Source organism: Peromyscus eremicus, chromosome 9, assembly GCF_949786415.1.
Source record: "Peromyscus eremicus chromosome 9, PerEre_H2_v1, whole genome shotgun sequence".
Lineage (NCBI taxonomy): Eukaryota > Metazoa > Chordata > Mammalia > Rodentia > Cricetidae > Peromyscus > Peromyscus eremicus.
In genome coordinates, this window is record NC_081425.1 from 95411971 (window position 1) to 95424021 (window position 12051).

General features: G+C 47.7%; 1 protein-coding gene across 1 annotated transcript; it reads right to left on the minus strand.

Annotated features, from left to right (window-relative positions):
• Positions 1-555: 555 nt before the first annotated feature.
• Positions 556-8586, minus strand: Gpr15lg (G protein-coupled receptor 15 ligand). The gene is made up of 3 exons (XM_059273164.1): positions 8517-8586; positions 5646-5726; positions 556-1028 (listed from the first exon to the last, which is right to left on the minus strand). Exons 1-3 carry the CDS (start codon positions 8584-8586, stop codon positions 943-945), a joined length of 237 nt encoding a protein of 78 aa, XP_059129147.1. The 3' UTR covers positions 556-942.
• Between the last annotated feature and the right edge of the window lie 3465 nt (positions 8587-12051).

The window sequence follows — 12051 nt, forward strand, 5'->3', positions numbered from 1 at the left end:
CACACCTGATGGCCCTGGTGTTCTCACTCAGGCCTGGGAGAAATACAGGAAAGGGGGCTTCTCTCCTTGCTGGGAGGATCCGATTAGAGGAGCTTTACTGAGACAAGCCTCTTAGACCTGAGCCACCTGTCTCCTCTGAGCTCTTTGCTCACTGTGGAGATAAACACTGCTCCAGGGTGGGTGGTTTGCTGGGCCTTTCTAAGCCTAGTACTTTGCAGGGACCCTATCCCTGTCTGCTTGCTCCTAAGTAGATCCTTCCTATCATTTGTTTTACAGAAAATTGAACTGTCAAGCCTACAGAGAAACCTGGGCAAGACTAGGCTCTGTGTCCTGGTGTGTGGAACCCAAACACCTAACTACTGTCTCTTTCTTACTGTCAGATTGTCCTGTGATGGAGCAGCCACCAAGTTTTTCCAGACACTTTCCTTCTAGCATAACATTGTACTTCAGGCTACATTACGTTCTCAGACAAGGATGTTCCATGTTTAGCCAATTTATTATTTATTCTTTTGGGTGCTCTCCTGGTGATGTAATTAGGAAGTTACAGGAGTTGGTTCAGAGACCATTGGTTAAATGCTAGGAATTTGAGGCTGTCTGTGGCTGCCCGTGGTGCTGTAGTCCTGGCTGATCCACTGAGGTCTTGCTATTCTGCACTCTGGCCAGCTTGGAGATCTCTGGCATTGTAGTTCCCACAGGACGAATCTTTGACTTCCACTCTTGAGGAGCCATGAAGACGTGGGCTTCATAGTGACTCTAAAGGTTGGAGGCACCGTTGGAACCAGGTCTAGGAATTCTGGAATGTTCCTGGATGTCTGAAGTGAAGCCTCCCAGTATCACAGCTCACTGCCACGATGAAAGTTGGCAGGGGGCAAGTCAAAGCTTCTGGTGCCTCCACAGCTGGGCATGAGGGTCTCATCTGGGTGGAGCCAGGCTTCAGGAGCTCTATACCTGTGGGAGAGCACCGGGCACCACCCATGACTTGGATGGTGGCTTGCTTCCGCATGGTCTGCAGTGCCTCGTGTAGTTTCCTGGGGATGAGTGACAGCAGAGAAGAAGGAGGGGCATGGGAAGGCAAAGTGAAGAGGATAGAATAGGGTGAAGAGAAGGAGCAAGACACAATTAAAACTCACTCTTACACATTAGAATTTAAAGAAATCACATAAGTGGATCTTATTGCCCTCTCTGGAACCTATGGGGCCTTTCCTAGTACTAATTAAAATAACACTAAGTAAGTGTTACTTGAGTGAGAATGGAAAGGGTTATTAAGTAATGGTGATGGGATTATTTTTCTTTGTGTTTCCGGTTTATTCCTATCTGCATTGTGGTATGGAAGTTAATGACATGGAATCTGAGGCTGAATTGCTTGGATTCAAAGCCTGTAAGTAATATTCACCAGCTTTCAGCTGACTAGACCTTCAACAAGTTACTTGAAACTTCTCTGTTGTTTGGCCCCCTCATCCATAAAATAAGAACCCTTAACTGTAGCTAATTTTCAGGATCATTGCAAGAATTAAAAGTGTTAGTGGATATAAATACTAATGAAAACCAATATTTAAGTACTTTATTCATCCTCAATCTCATGCAGTCATCACAAATAAGACCCCATTATGCTATCACAAATATGCGAACAAGCAAATAAACAAACAAATGAGTGTGATTGGCTATGATGAAAGACATGCCTATCTGCCATGCAAACTCACTGAGAACTATGCCTACTGCTTTGGTTTCCCAAGGTGAGGGTAGCTTCTTGTGTAGCCAAGGCTAGTGAACAGAATTACAAGGATCAGGCAACTGTTTCCTCTGATTGGACTGCCCGGCAGTAGAGTGGCCAGTCCTGGCCACCACCTCCTCCCTAGGGTTTATTGTCCTAGGTCTATATGTTGTGTCCACCCTGGTATTGCTATCCCGGAACCCTCAAGTGGCCCTTCTTCCCCAGTGAGTGACCTTTACCACTGTAGTTAAGTCTCTTTTTAAAGACAGACACTACATGGTGGGCAGTGGTGGTGTGCGTGTCAGGGTAGGGGGGTGGTCCTGCAGACTTCTACCCTGAGCCTGCCCCTGTGGATTAACTCATTTTGTTGAGCTTTGAAACAGGGAGTATGGCACAAATCCTCAGGACCTGGGCTTGTCTCGGGTCTACATGGCCTCGCAGGAGCTTCCCCTGGTGACCTCGTGACACATAGAAAGAAGATGGCTTCACAAAGGCTCCTAGCTCCTGACTTTGATCTGGTGGGATCTAAGAAGCTAAGAGTCTGGCTCAGACCATTGTCTGTGTCAGTGTATTGCACGTTCCTTTCAAAGGTGCTGCCTAGACAGTGTTGCTACGTAACTCACTCTACAGTTTGTAAGCCTGCTTGAAGAAAACTCTGTCCCATCTCCTTCTAGTAAACTCGTAAGTACGGTCACTTCAGCCAGACTGCTAGTCATTTATCCCGTTAACTTTCAAAGATGTTTTTGTCACTTCCGCCCAGAATCCCATGCCTTGCACATTGGGTCATTCTGTGGGCCTAGCCCCCAGCACGTAGACCCAAAGCAGAGCTCAGGAAAGGTTTGGCATGAACTGCAGCCACTCTGAGTGCCTCTATTGTCTCAGCTGGCATCAGTTTCCTTTCTTGTGGAAAGTGGAGGCCCCGCTCTCGTGCCTGTGAAGCAGGTACAGGAGACTAGATTATGGGAACACAAAACACCCTGAAATCCTGTGCTGATTGCCCAACACCCTGATTCATCTTCTCTTTTCTTCTCTCTGGATCTTAGGATCTGTCCCGGGAGACTCTGGGTGGAAGCACCAAGCTTGGGCAAACATGTTCTCTGGGTTAGGTGTTGGGTAATCAGCAGCAGTGAAGAGTCAGGACTGAAAGGAGAAGCTGGAAGGAGAGGTACACACACACACATACACACACACACACACAAACGTACATAGATACATATACAAATACAACATACACAACACCTATGTGCCATGTAACTCCATCCACAAATATACACGTTACACATGGGCTCTGAGGTGGGTGCAGCTGCCCTGGAAGCCCAGCCTCCTCCATTGTGACAGCAAGACAGTTTATAGGGCGTTATGGGCTTGACCCAATGCCGTGTGCTCTGTGAACATACCTTACTGACTTCTCAATACCAGCAAGCTGGATCCTGCAGCCACACACTTTCTACAGAGGAGGAAGAGCCTGCTCAGGAGCACAGAGCCAGCAGGTGGTGGAGCTGGGACCCCACCCCGAGGGCACTTCCCTTCCAGGAGGTTTCATGCTCACATTCTGCAGAAAACTTCCCTCCAGAGACCAAGTTGTCTGTTCTAGTGCAAGAGACCCACAGACGCTGGTGTTTAGCTCTGCTTTTGGGTCCTTCTAAGCCTCAGTTCCCCAATCTGTATAATTGTGACAAGAACTCCCTGGCGTAGGTCTGAGGCTTCAAAGGCAACTATGTGCCTTTAAAGTCCAGTAAAGATGCCTGATTAAGTCTTCTTGTTCTAAGTTGCTCATGAATTCTGCCATGGAATTTTTGAAATATATGCTCAAATGGAAATCCAGTCTCAATATAGGATCCCTGACTTAGCTCATTCTCCCATAGAATTGTGCACTCAACAAAAGGCTGTTCTTGTATTGGACACAAGGAGTGTACCTGGCCATGTTCCACATTTCTAGGAGCTGTGTGTAGAGTGTGGTGAATGTGTTTATACATGCCTCTCTGTACATAGTCTGTATGTGCATTTATGTGCCTAAGTCTGCGTGTGACATGTAGGTATGTTTGTGTGCATGTGGTGTACATATCTGTATATAGTTGGTATATATATATATATATGTGTGTGTGTGTATGCATTTATTTGTATGTCTATATGTGTATAGTATTTGTGACTATATATATAGTAGGTGGTATATTCACATGTATTTGTGTATCTGTGACTCTAGATGTGTGATATATAGTATGTGTATGTATGTATGTGTGTGATGTGGTGTGGTGTGTGTAGGTTTGTGTGTGTAGTGTGTAATTATGTGGTGGGCAAGTGTTTGCATGCATGTACTTGCATATGCATCTGTATGACTGTGTGGGTATAAGGGTATGTGTAGTGTGTGTGTACAGCCCTCCTTCCCCCCAGTTTCTCTTTCCTGCCTCCGTGCATCTGTGCAGGGAGGGGCTAGAGGCGAGGACAAGTTCCAGCAAGCCACCCTCAGTGGGAAGCTGGCATCTCTCTCCCCTACATTTGCACCTTATTTCACAAGCTCCTATGGGAAGCAGAGCTGCTGGCAGCCAGTGCGCACCCTCCACCTTGCCGAGGCGGGTGCCTCACACTTGGTTATTCACATGGCATGTGTGAGAGAAGTGGTTATTTTTACCCAGCCCTGACTGGGTGTGATGGCAGTGTGGAGGAGGGGCTGTCAACCTCTCAGGGGTACCAAGGTTGGAACTATCCTGTCTTCCTAATTCTGTCCCCTCTTCATTCACAGGAAGACAGGAAGCCCTTGGAAGACAGCACCCCTGGTAGCTGGTTGTGGGCTTCAGGTGCCGCAGCTTATAGCAACAAGGGGAGCTGGAGCCTTGGGCTCCCAAGAATTAGCTCTGGGGCTACAGAGAGCTGAGACACAGGCCCTAAGCTCAAGTCAGGCCATGTCTGCTCTGAGTTCTGCAGCCTGCCTTCCCACAGGTCTCTGCCTGCTCTAAGCTCCAGGACTCTCTGTACAAAAGTCGCCAAGTTCCAGCCATCCTAACCACCCACCCTGGGCCAGCACCTCAGAGCTTTGGCCTGCTGCTGGCCTGGAGTCCCATTGCTGGGATCTGTGTGCTTTGAGATCCGGACCTGGGCCTATCTTTGTCACTAGCCATTGTTAGGTCCCCCAGGTCTGGGAGAGGGCAGCTTGGCTCTTTCAGGCCTCATGGTCATGCTGGTGTCAAACTGAGCCTCAGTGTACCTGTCTACATCTCTGGCGCTGTCTTGTCTCCTAGAGTTCTCTGCACCCACATACTCCACACACTGGCTGGAGACCTTCATGCAGGTCCTGCTTCAGGTCTCCAGGTGGGCTATGGTTTGCAGATCCAATGGGCACCTCCCATCCTCTAGCTCCCCTGTCTCTGTGTCTCCTGCTTGCCCACACCACACCTTCATGCCTGTCGTTTCCTCTGTACCAGTTTCCTATTCTCTATCATCTGCAGTCGGGTTCCTAATCTTTCCCATGAGGCCTCCCATCCATGGATGGACGCTCCCCCACATCTCTCCTCTCTTCTCTTTTTCTTGCAATAGGGACTGAACACAGGACCCTGAGCTTTCTAAGCAAGCATTTTTCCACTGACTGAGCCAGATCCCAAGCTCTTGAGCCTTGAATTAATTGTGTAAGCCCTTGCTGGTCTCAAGATTCATCATCATGTTTTGTTAGCTTCTCTAATTCTGGGATTGCTATGTGCTACCATGCCTGGTCCTTATGCCATTCTTAAGAGTTTTTTCTTGACAGAATGTGTTCAGTTTTAAATGGCTAAGTCATTGCCTCTTCAGAGGACGCTAACCTCTGTGATTGAGATTGACTGTGGGTCATCTGTCCTAGAGCTTGTCACAAGACACTGGCTGGGGCAGATCACAAATCTGGCCTGTCCCATGGCCACCCTAGAAATCTTCCCACTCCCAGCCCAAACAGGATGAAGTTACTTACCTTTCTGGGTTGTCAGTCTGGATCTAGGAACCAGGTTACAGCAAAACCTGAGTTTTGTGATCTTGGCAGGATGCCTTTTCCCTGAGAAGTAAAAGGGGACAGATTCTCCAATTAGTGGGCCAGGGCCACCGTCAGGCCAATCTGTACTGGGATATGACTGGGAGGGCTTCTACTGAGAAGACCCAGAGTTCAAGAATATTTGTTAAAAGCTGGACAGTGGTAGCACACTCCTTTAGTCTCAGCACTGGGGAGGCAGAGGTTGGCAGATCTCTGAGTTCGAGGCCACACTGGTTTACAGAGCAAAAATAGCCTCGGCTTCCCAGAGAAACCCTGTGTTGAAAAATAAAACAAAGCAAAACAAACAAACATTTATTAAAAACAAACAACCAGTGCCAAAAACAAACAAACAAACAGGATGAGGTGGGCTGGGGGCTGGGGAAGAAGTAGCCTATATTGTGTGACTTTCCAGAGATAAAAACAATGTTGGAGGTCACTGTGCCCTGTGGATGTTTCTTCTTCATAATGCTGTTTAGAAAAGCATACCACTGAGGAGAAATGTCTTTGCACTGAGGCATGAATTCTGACTTGATAATCCAGATCTGTAGTCTAAGAAAACAATACAGGAAACATTTTATATACACAAAGCTTTTGTGACGGTATGCTTAATATAGTGTGTCCAAGCACATGAATTCATGGATGAACACTCATAGGTTGGCAACACATGTCTTTTGAGTAATGACATAGCCTGAAGCTCCAAGACACAGTCCTGAATCGGGGGAAGGTTTACAGTCAAAGACATTCATTCTCATTGATTTTCCACTAGAATCGTATTGGTGACCTTGAAATAATTCAAAAATAGCGGTATGATAAATGTCATGCTGTGGGCTGTGCTGACCTTTTCACCACAGAAACTTGAGCAATGAAACCAACCAACCAACCAACTAACTAACCAAAAACAAGTGTGAAAAGTTTCTGCACCCCATAAGCCTCTTCTATGAGGCAGCAATCCACATCAGGCCAAAACAAACCAAATTAAGAAAAAGCCTAGGCTTAATGGGTAAAGCACTCCTGGATTATCTTCTGGCCCCTAGAGAGGAGACTGGGAAGAGAGACAGAAAAATCATGTGTCTGTTTTCTGGGAGGCAGTTTAAATACCCTGTGGGAGTGGTCTTGAGCATCTCTGGGGGAGGAGTCACGTTTGGTGGGCTTCTGAGATCAGGCAGGGTTTGGGGAGAGCTGCGGGAAGGAGACTGAGGTAGGGGTTCCACCAGAACAAAGTGCTTCCTGTAGCCCTACTATTCAGAGATGATGCTGCACAGGACTAAGGTCAACCATCAGTATTTTGAGTGATAAAGTAATATGGTGAGGGGTGTCCTTTTTAAAAAACCTTTTATGTCTACTAAGTGTTAAAATCATCATAACTATTGATACAAAAATTAATTGGAGGTTAACTAAGAGAAAAAGGCTCCAATATTCACCTTTTTTGTTTGTTTGTTTGTTTGTTTTGTTTTTTGAGACAGGGTTTCTCCTGGCTGTCCTATAACTCGTTTTATAGAAGACCAGGCTGGTCTGGAACTCACTGAGATCTGCCTGCCTCTGCCTCCTGAGTGCTGGAGGCACTCAGCTTTTAAAATGAAGAAAGATAGTAAGAAGATGGGGAGGTGACTCAGGCCTTATGAGCTCTTACTACTCTTCTAGAGGACCCAAACTTGGTTCCAAGAACGCAAGTGACTCACAACCACCTCTAACTCCAACACCAGGGAATCCAGCACCCTCTTCTGGCCCTTGGGGGCATCTGCACACATGTGGCATATTCACACATCTGAACACACAGCAGCATCCCACACACATATCCCCTTATCATGCATAACCCCATTTCACTTGCCCATGGAGCTTTCCTCTCATGAGGATTTGAGATACTCAAGTTCAGAAGGTCAATTGTTCATTTACTTTGTCCCCAACATAACACAAGTGGCAATAGAGACTCCCTGACTTCCCAGTCAAGACTCAGGTGAGTAGCTCTCTGAGAGGATTTGTGTTTGCAGGGTGAGCACGCAGCTTCATACAGGTGTCAGGTAACAAAGGAAACTCCACTCCCCCGAATTCCATTGCAGGTTTTCCTCAACCCAAGGAGCCATTTCCTTATTACTTTTCAGACAACTGGCTGTCTGTGGTGCCCATTAGCACACCAAAGCACATGCAGCCTCTCCAGGCTCTCTCAGTAGAACAACTACAGTAGCTCCTCTCAGCTCTTCCCACCCTGCCCCCAACCCTACTCCTCCAGCTCACCTCCCAGCTTCTTATTTCCATGTAACCTTGCCATTTCGGCCAGGCACTCTCCTCTGTCTTCCTCTCTTGGCCTCCTCTCTCTTGGTTTCCTTTGTTGGGAACTCTTTATCTTCCTGTCTCACTCTCCCATCTCTCCTCTCACGACCGAGTCCATTCTGCTGGCCATGTTCAGTTTACTACTTCCTCTCTTTGCATCTGGCTGTACTTACCTTATATCTCCTATAAAAACCTTCCTTTCAACCATACCTTGGAGTGATCATGCCCTCTCTTTATACATCTGACACCAAATCCCTCAGTTTATACATCTGGTGTCAAAACCCTTAATTTATACATCTCGTGCCAAACCCTTAGTTTATACAGTATGCCCTCAGCGTGTTTGGGAATATAGGACTGCACGTAGAAGATATAAAGCCAGATGTCCCCAAGCTACCTGTTGGGCACAGTGGTGGACAGAGTATCTGCATAGTTCTTTCCCGCGTTCAGGACTGTCTGCCGGGACCTGCTCCCCATTAGTTCCTGTTTGGAACCTTTCCAGACCATGGAATCACTACTCAGGGACTAGAGCCCAGAGGGCAGCCTTACCTTCTGAGGAGAGAATGGAGAAGCAGAGGAGCAGCACGCAGAGCAGACTGGAAAGGGCTAGAAGTCTCATAGTGAAGTAGCTGGAGTCTCACAGCTAGGGAGGGAGCGATGACACAGAAGGCCTCTCTTTGGCCTCTGAAGACATTTATAGTGAGAGAGAGAGGCGTTCCCCCACAGGCAAGGCATCCCAGCCCTAGAAGTCTCCTCCCAACAGGATAATAAACCAGCTCTTCAAGAAGTCAGGAGGACTAGATGACATTGCAGGGATTTGGAAATGTGCAGCCCTGAGAGCTGGTTAGAGAAGGAAGCTCTCGTGCAAGGAAAAGCCATTGTCCAGGGTTGAACGTTAACTTTTAGAGTCAGCAATAACTCCATCAAATGCAGATCTTCCTGCTTTCTTGTAAATATGGCTGGGGAAAGGGGCCATAAAACCAAAGGCAAAGCCTTAGGGAGAGCCAAACGGCCTAGGTTTAAATCCTTTCTCTCATGTTTATCAGCGTGTTATCTTGAACTTGCTGTCATTAAATGTCTCTGAGTCTGCTGTCCATATGTGAAGTGGACACAGAGCTGCCTGACGACATGCTCCAGAAGTCATCTGTACCAAGCTGGGTACTTATGCCACTGTGAGGTTATGTGGGGGCCACAGCTAGCCCCTGGTGGGCAATTGGCAAGATGTGTAGAGTGCTGCATGTCAGCCTGAGCAAGGCATGACGTTGGGGAGAAGCTGACTGGAAGAGTAAGGGAATGTGTCACAGTTGCAGGAGGCTAGGTCACCCATCCCTTAGACATAGGCCCTTCACTGGGATGTCAGCCAAACCACAAGGACATGAAAAATACTGTGCCTGGCCCCAGAGACTGCTGTGCAAAGAGGTGACTGCCACACTATGCCGTACCATACCAAAGGCCCACGAAAGGCGTTGTCTAGTTGGTTGGAGGAAGGAGAGAAGGCTGTGCAGAGATGGAGTAGATAGGGTTGGGTAGAGCAGTGGTTTGGTATGGTAGGTTAGGTCATGGTGGGCTTCATGAACAACAGAGGAGTTATATGGGCCAAGATGAAAAAGGGAGGCCTGGTGTCTTTTGGTTGGGTAGACAGATGGCTGGACACTTACGGTCCCTTTTTCTGTTAGGAACAGTCTATGAAGCCTAGGGAGTGAATGGAAGACAGCTTCCTGTGGGGCAAGGCAAGCACCAGGGGCCTTTAACAATACTGTATGGGCATCTCAGCAAGTGCCAGGCCCTGGTCTTGAGGATAAAAGGGCCAGGTGATCTCCAGCCTATGAGGGATAGTGGGTGGACAACTCCCACCCACTCCGCTGAGCCTTTACCCAGCTCTGGCCAAACCCTAGATTCCTGAACCAGCTCCTGCTCCTCCTTCCAGACCCAGCTCAGGAATCTTCTCTCCCAGCTTTCCTGGCCGCTGTGGTGATGATGGCGGCTGGTGTTGACTGTTAGCTCTCTGACTTCTCTTTCCTCCCAGCTGTAGAGGTCTGAGAGACAAATGGCCTGAACCCACAGAGCAAAAGAAGAGCAGGGCAGACACTGTGGGCCTGTGGCATCCTTGTGATTCGTGGGCATCTCTGGGCAGCTGGGGGTGGTACAGGCCTCTCCAATGCCTTGGTTGTGCTGAAAGTTGAAGGCACCGGGCCACCTGGCCCTAGGTCAGGCTGTCATTCCAGAGATGGTTGGAAGATTAAGGCTCTGCCCAGAAGAAGTAAACTAAGAGAGAAAAACTGACTGCATTGCATATGGTCAGATCAGAACCTAAGGAGTAAAAGACTGAGAAGCATGCAATGTCCTTCCAGCCAAAAGAGTGCAAGGAACATGTGTGGGCGGGGCTCTCCATATGGGTGGGCACAGGGCAGCAGCTGACTCTGACCTAAGAAGAAATGTGAAGTTTTGGCAGGTGGGCCAGCCTGCAGGAACTCCCTTCTGGAAACAGACAAGTCAGATATCCCCTGTTGACGGAGTCTGTCCCATGGTACACTTAACCTTGGGGCTCTGTTTGTTGCAGGCCAGAGAAGCAGTTTAGACTTGTGCCCCAAATAGTTCAGTGGAAAAAACCAATGGGCAAGGGACATCTTGACCAGCAGCCTATGCTTTTTATAGGGTGAAAAACTTCAGTTAGTTCACCCACAGAAACTAGTTCAGGTTCCTGGTCTGTCAGACTGTAGGTCACGTTAGGGCAATACTTACCTTTCTGCCAGCTAAGTTGTTCTTTTTCCTTCTAATATCACCTCTAGAGAATACACACCTTGCTCCAACAGTGGCTGCCCCACCTCTTCCCTGGGCACCAGCTCTAGTATTGTTCCTGAACGTAGACTGCTTAGGGGAGGGCTGCCTTCGCCTTCTGACCCACTAGGACAGGCTGCCATCGTTCTCCAGGGAGTTCTCTTCATTCCATCATGGAACCAGAAATGGGCTTTCAGTTCTTAGCACAGCTTGTTCCTTATCACAGGAGAAAGCTACAAGGGCAGTATCAGCTAAGGGTTGGGGGAACTGGCTATCTTGGGGGCTTTTACACACACACACACACATACACACACACACACAATTCTCACATTTGCAGGTTTTCCTGGGGTCCTAAGTTTCAGGGGAATAACTGAGTCCTATGTTGGGATTCTGCCTGCTTTTTAAATGCTCACAAAAACTGACTGAAGCAAATTAAAATAGCACAGGGTATTAACATAAACTCCAAGCTCAGCCCCAGGGACAATGACTCTTCTCAGATTTTCACTTACTTTTAACATTTCAAAGATAACTGTCAACTTCTTACTTTAAAAAAAGGAAGAAACACCTCTGGCTTTTTAGAATATTCAAAATCTCATGTTGAGCTGAGAGGTGAAAATGAGAAGTATAATGGGGATGCCTGTTAGTCTCAAGCATATGCAACTTTAGTATGGAAAAAAGAAATACCCAAAATTTGAATGGTTTCCAAGGATGATTTTGAAAACTTGGCGGCCATCCTGAGAAGAGAATCTCTCGGAGACACACCTAAAACAAGGGGGGTTTATAAGGAAGAAAAAAGCATTTCAAATCAACTTTGTCATTTCTGAGAGCCCTAAGGAGGAAGCTGCCTGCCACCTCCCCACCCAGTTTGCTCACTCTTTGGCTGGAGTTCCACACCTCAGGCAGCACCTACCTTTTCTTTATAGACCTTGTGGTTGACCAGAAATGACTCTCCCTCCTGTGTGCTTCGCCAACTGCGGAGCAGCAACTAATGGAGGGTGACAAGAGGCCCCAGGTCCCAGGCTTTCATCGCTGCACTGAATTCCCTTTCTACTTGATCCCGGGGAATGTCAAGTTTCAATTGGCTTTGCAGTCATGAGGGTCTCTCACCTGGAACTAGGTTTGTCAGACTCCAAAGCTGTTGTTCTCCCTCAGAGTTCCAGGGTGCGTGCACAGTCGGGAGGAAGCCCAGTAAGATGGTTTTAATTACTTACAGCTAACCTGAACTGAACTTTCTCACATGCCTTCGTTCTATCCACTTGGTCTTGCCTGCCTATGGACATTACGAAGCTGATAGCAAGGCTGGTGT

Coding starts and splice junctions, on each gene's coding strand:
- Gpr15lg (XM_059273164.1), bottom strand. CDS start 8,586: ATGAGACTTCTAGCCCTTTCCAGTCTGCTCTGCGTGCTGCTCCTCTGC. Junction 5,727..8,516: donor CTCCATTCTCTCCTCAGAAG/GTAAGGCTGCCC, acceptor TTTACTTCTCAG/GGAAAAGGCATCCTGCCAAG. Junction 1,029..5,645: donor CAGACTGACAACCCAGAAAG/GTAAGTAACTTC, acceptor ACTCATCCCCAG/GAAACTACACGAGGCACTGC.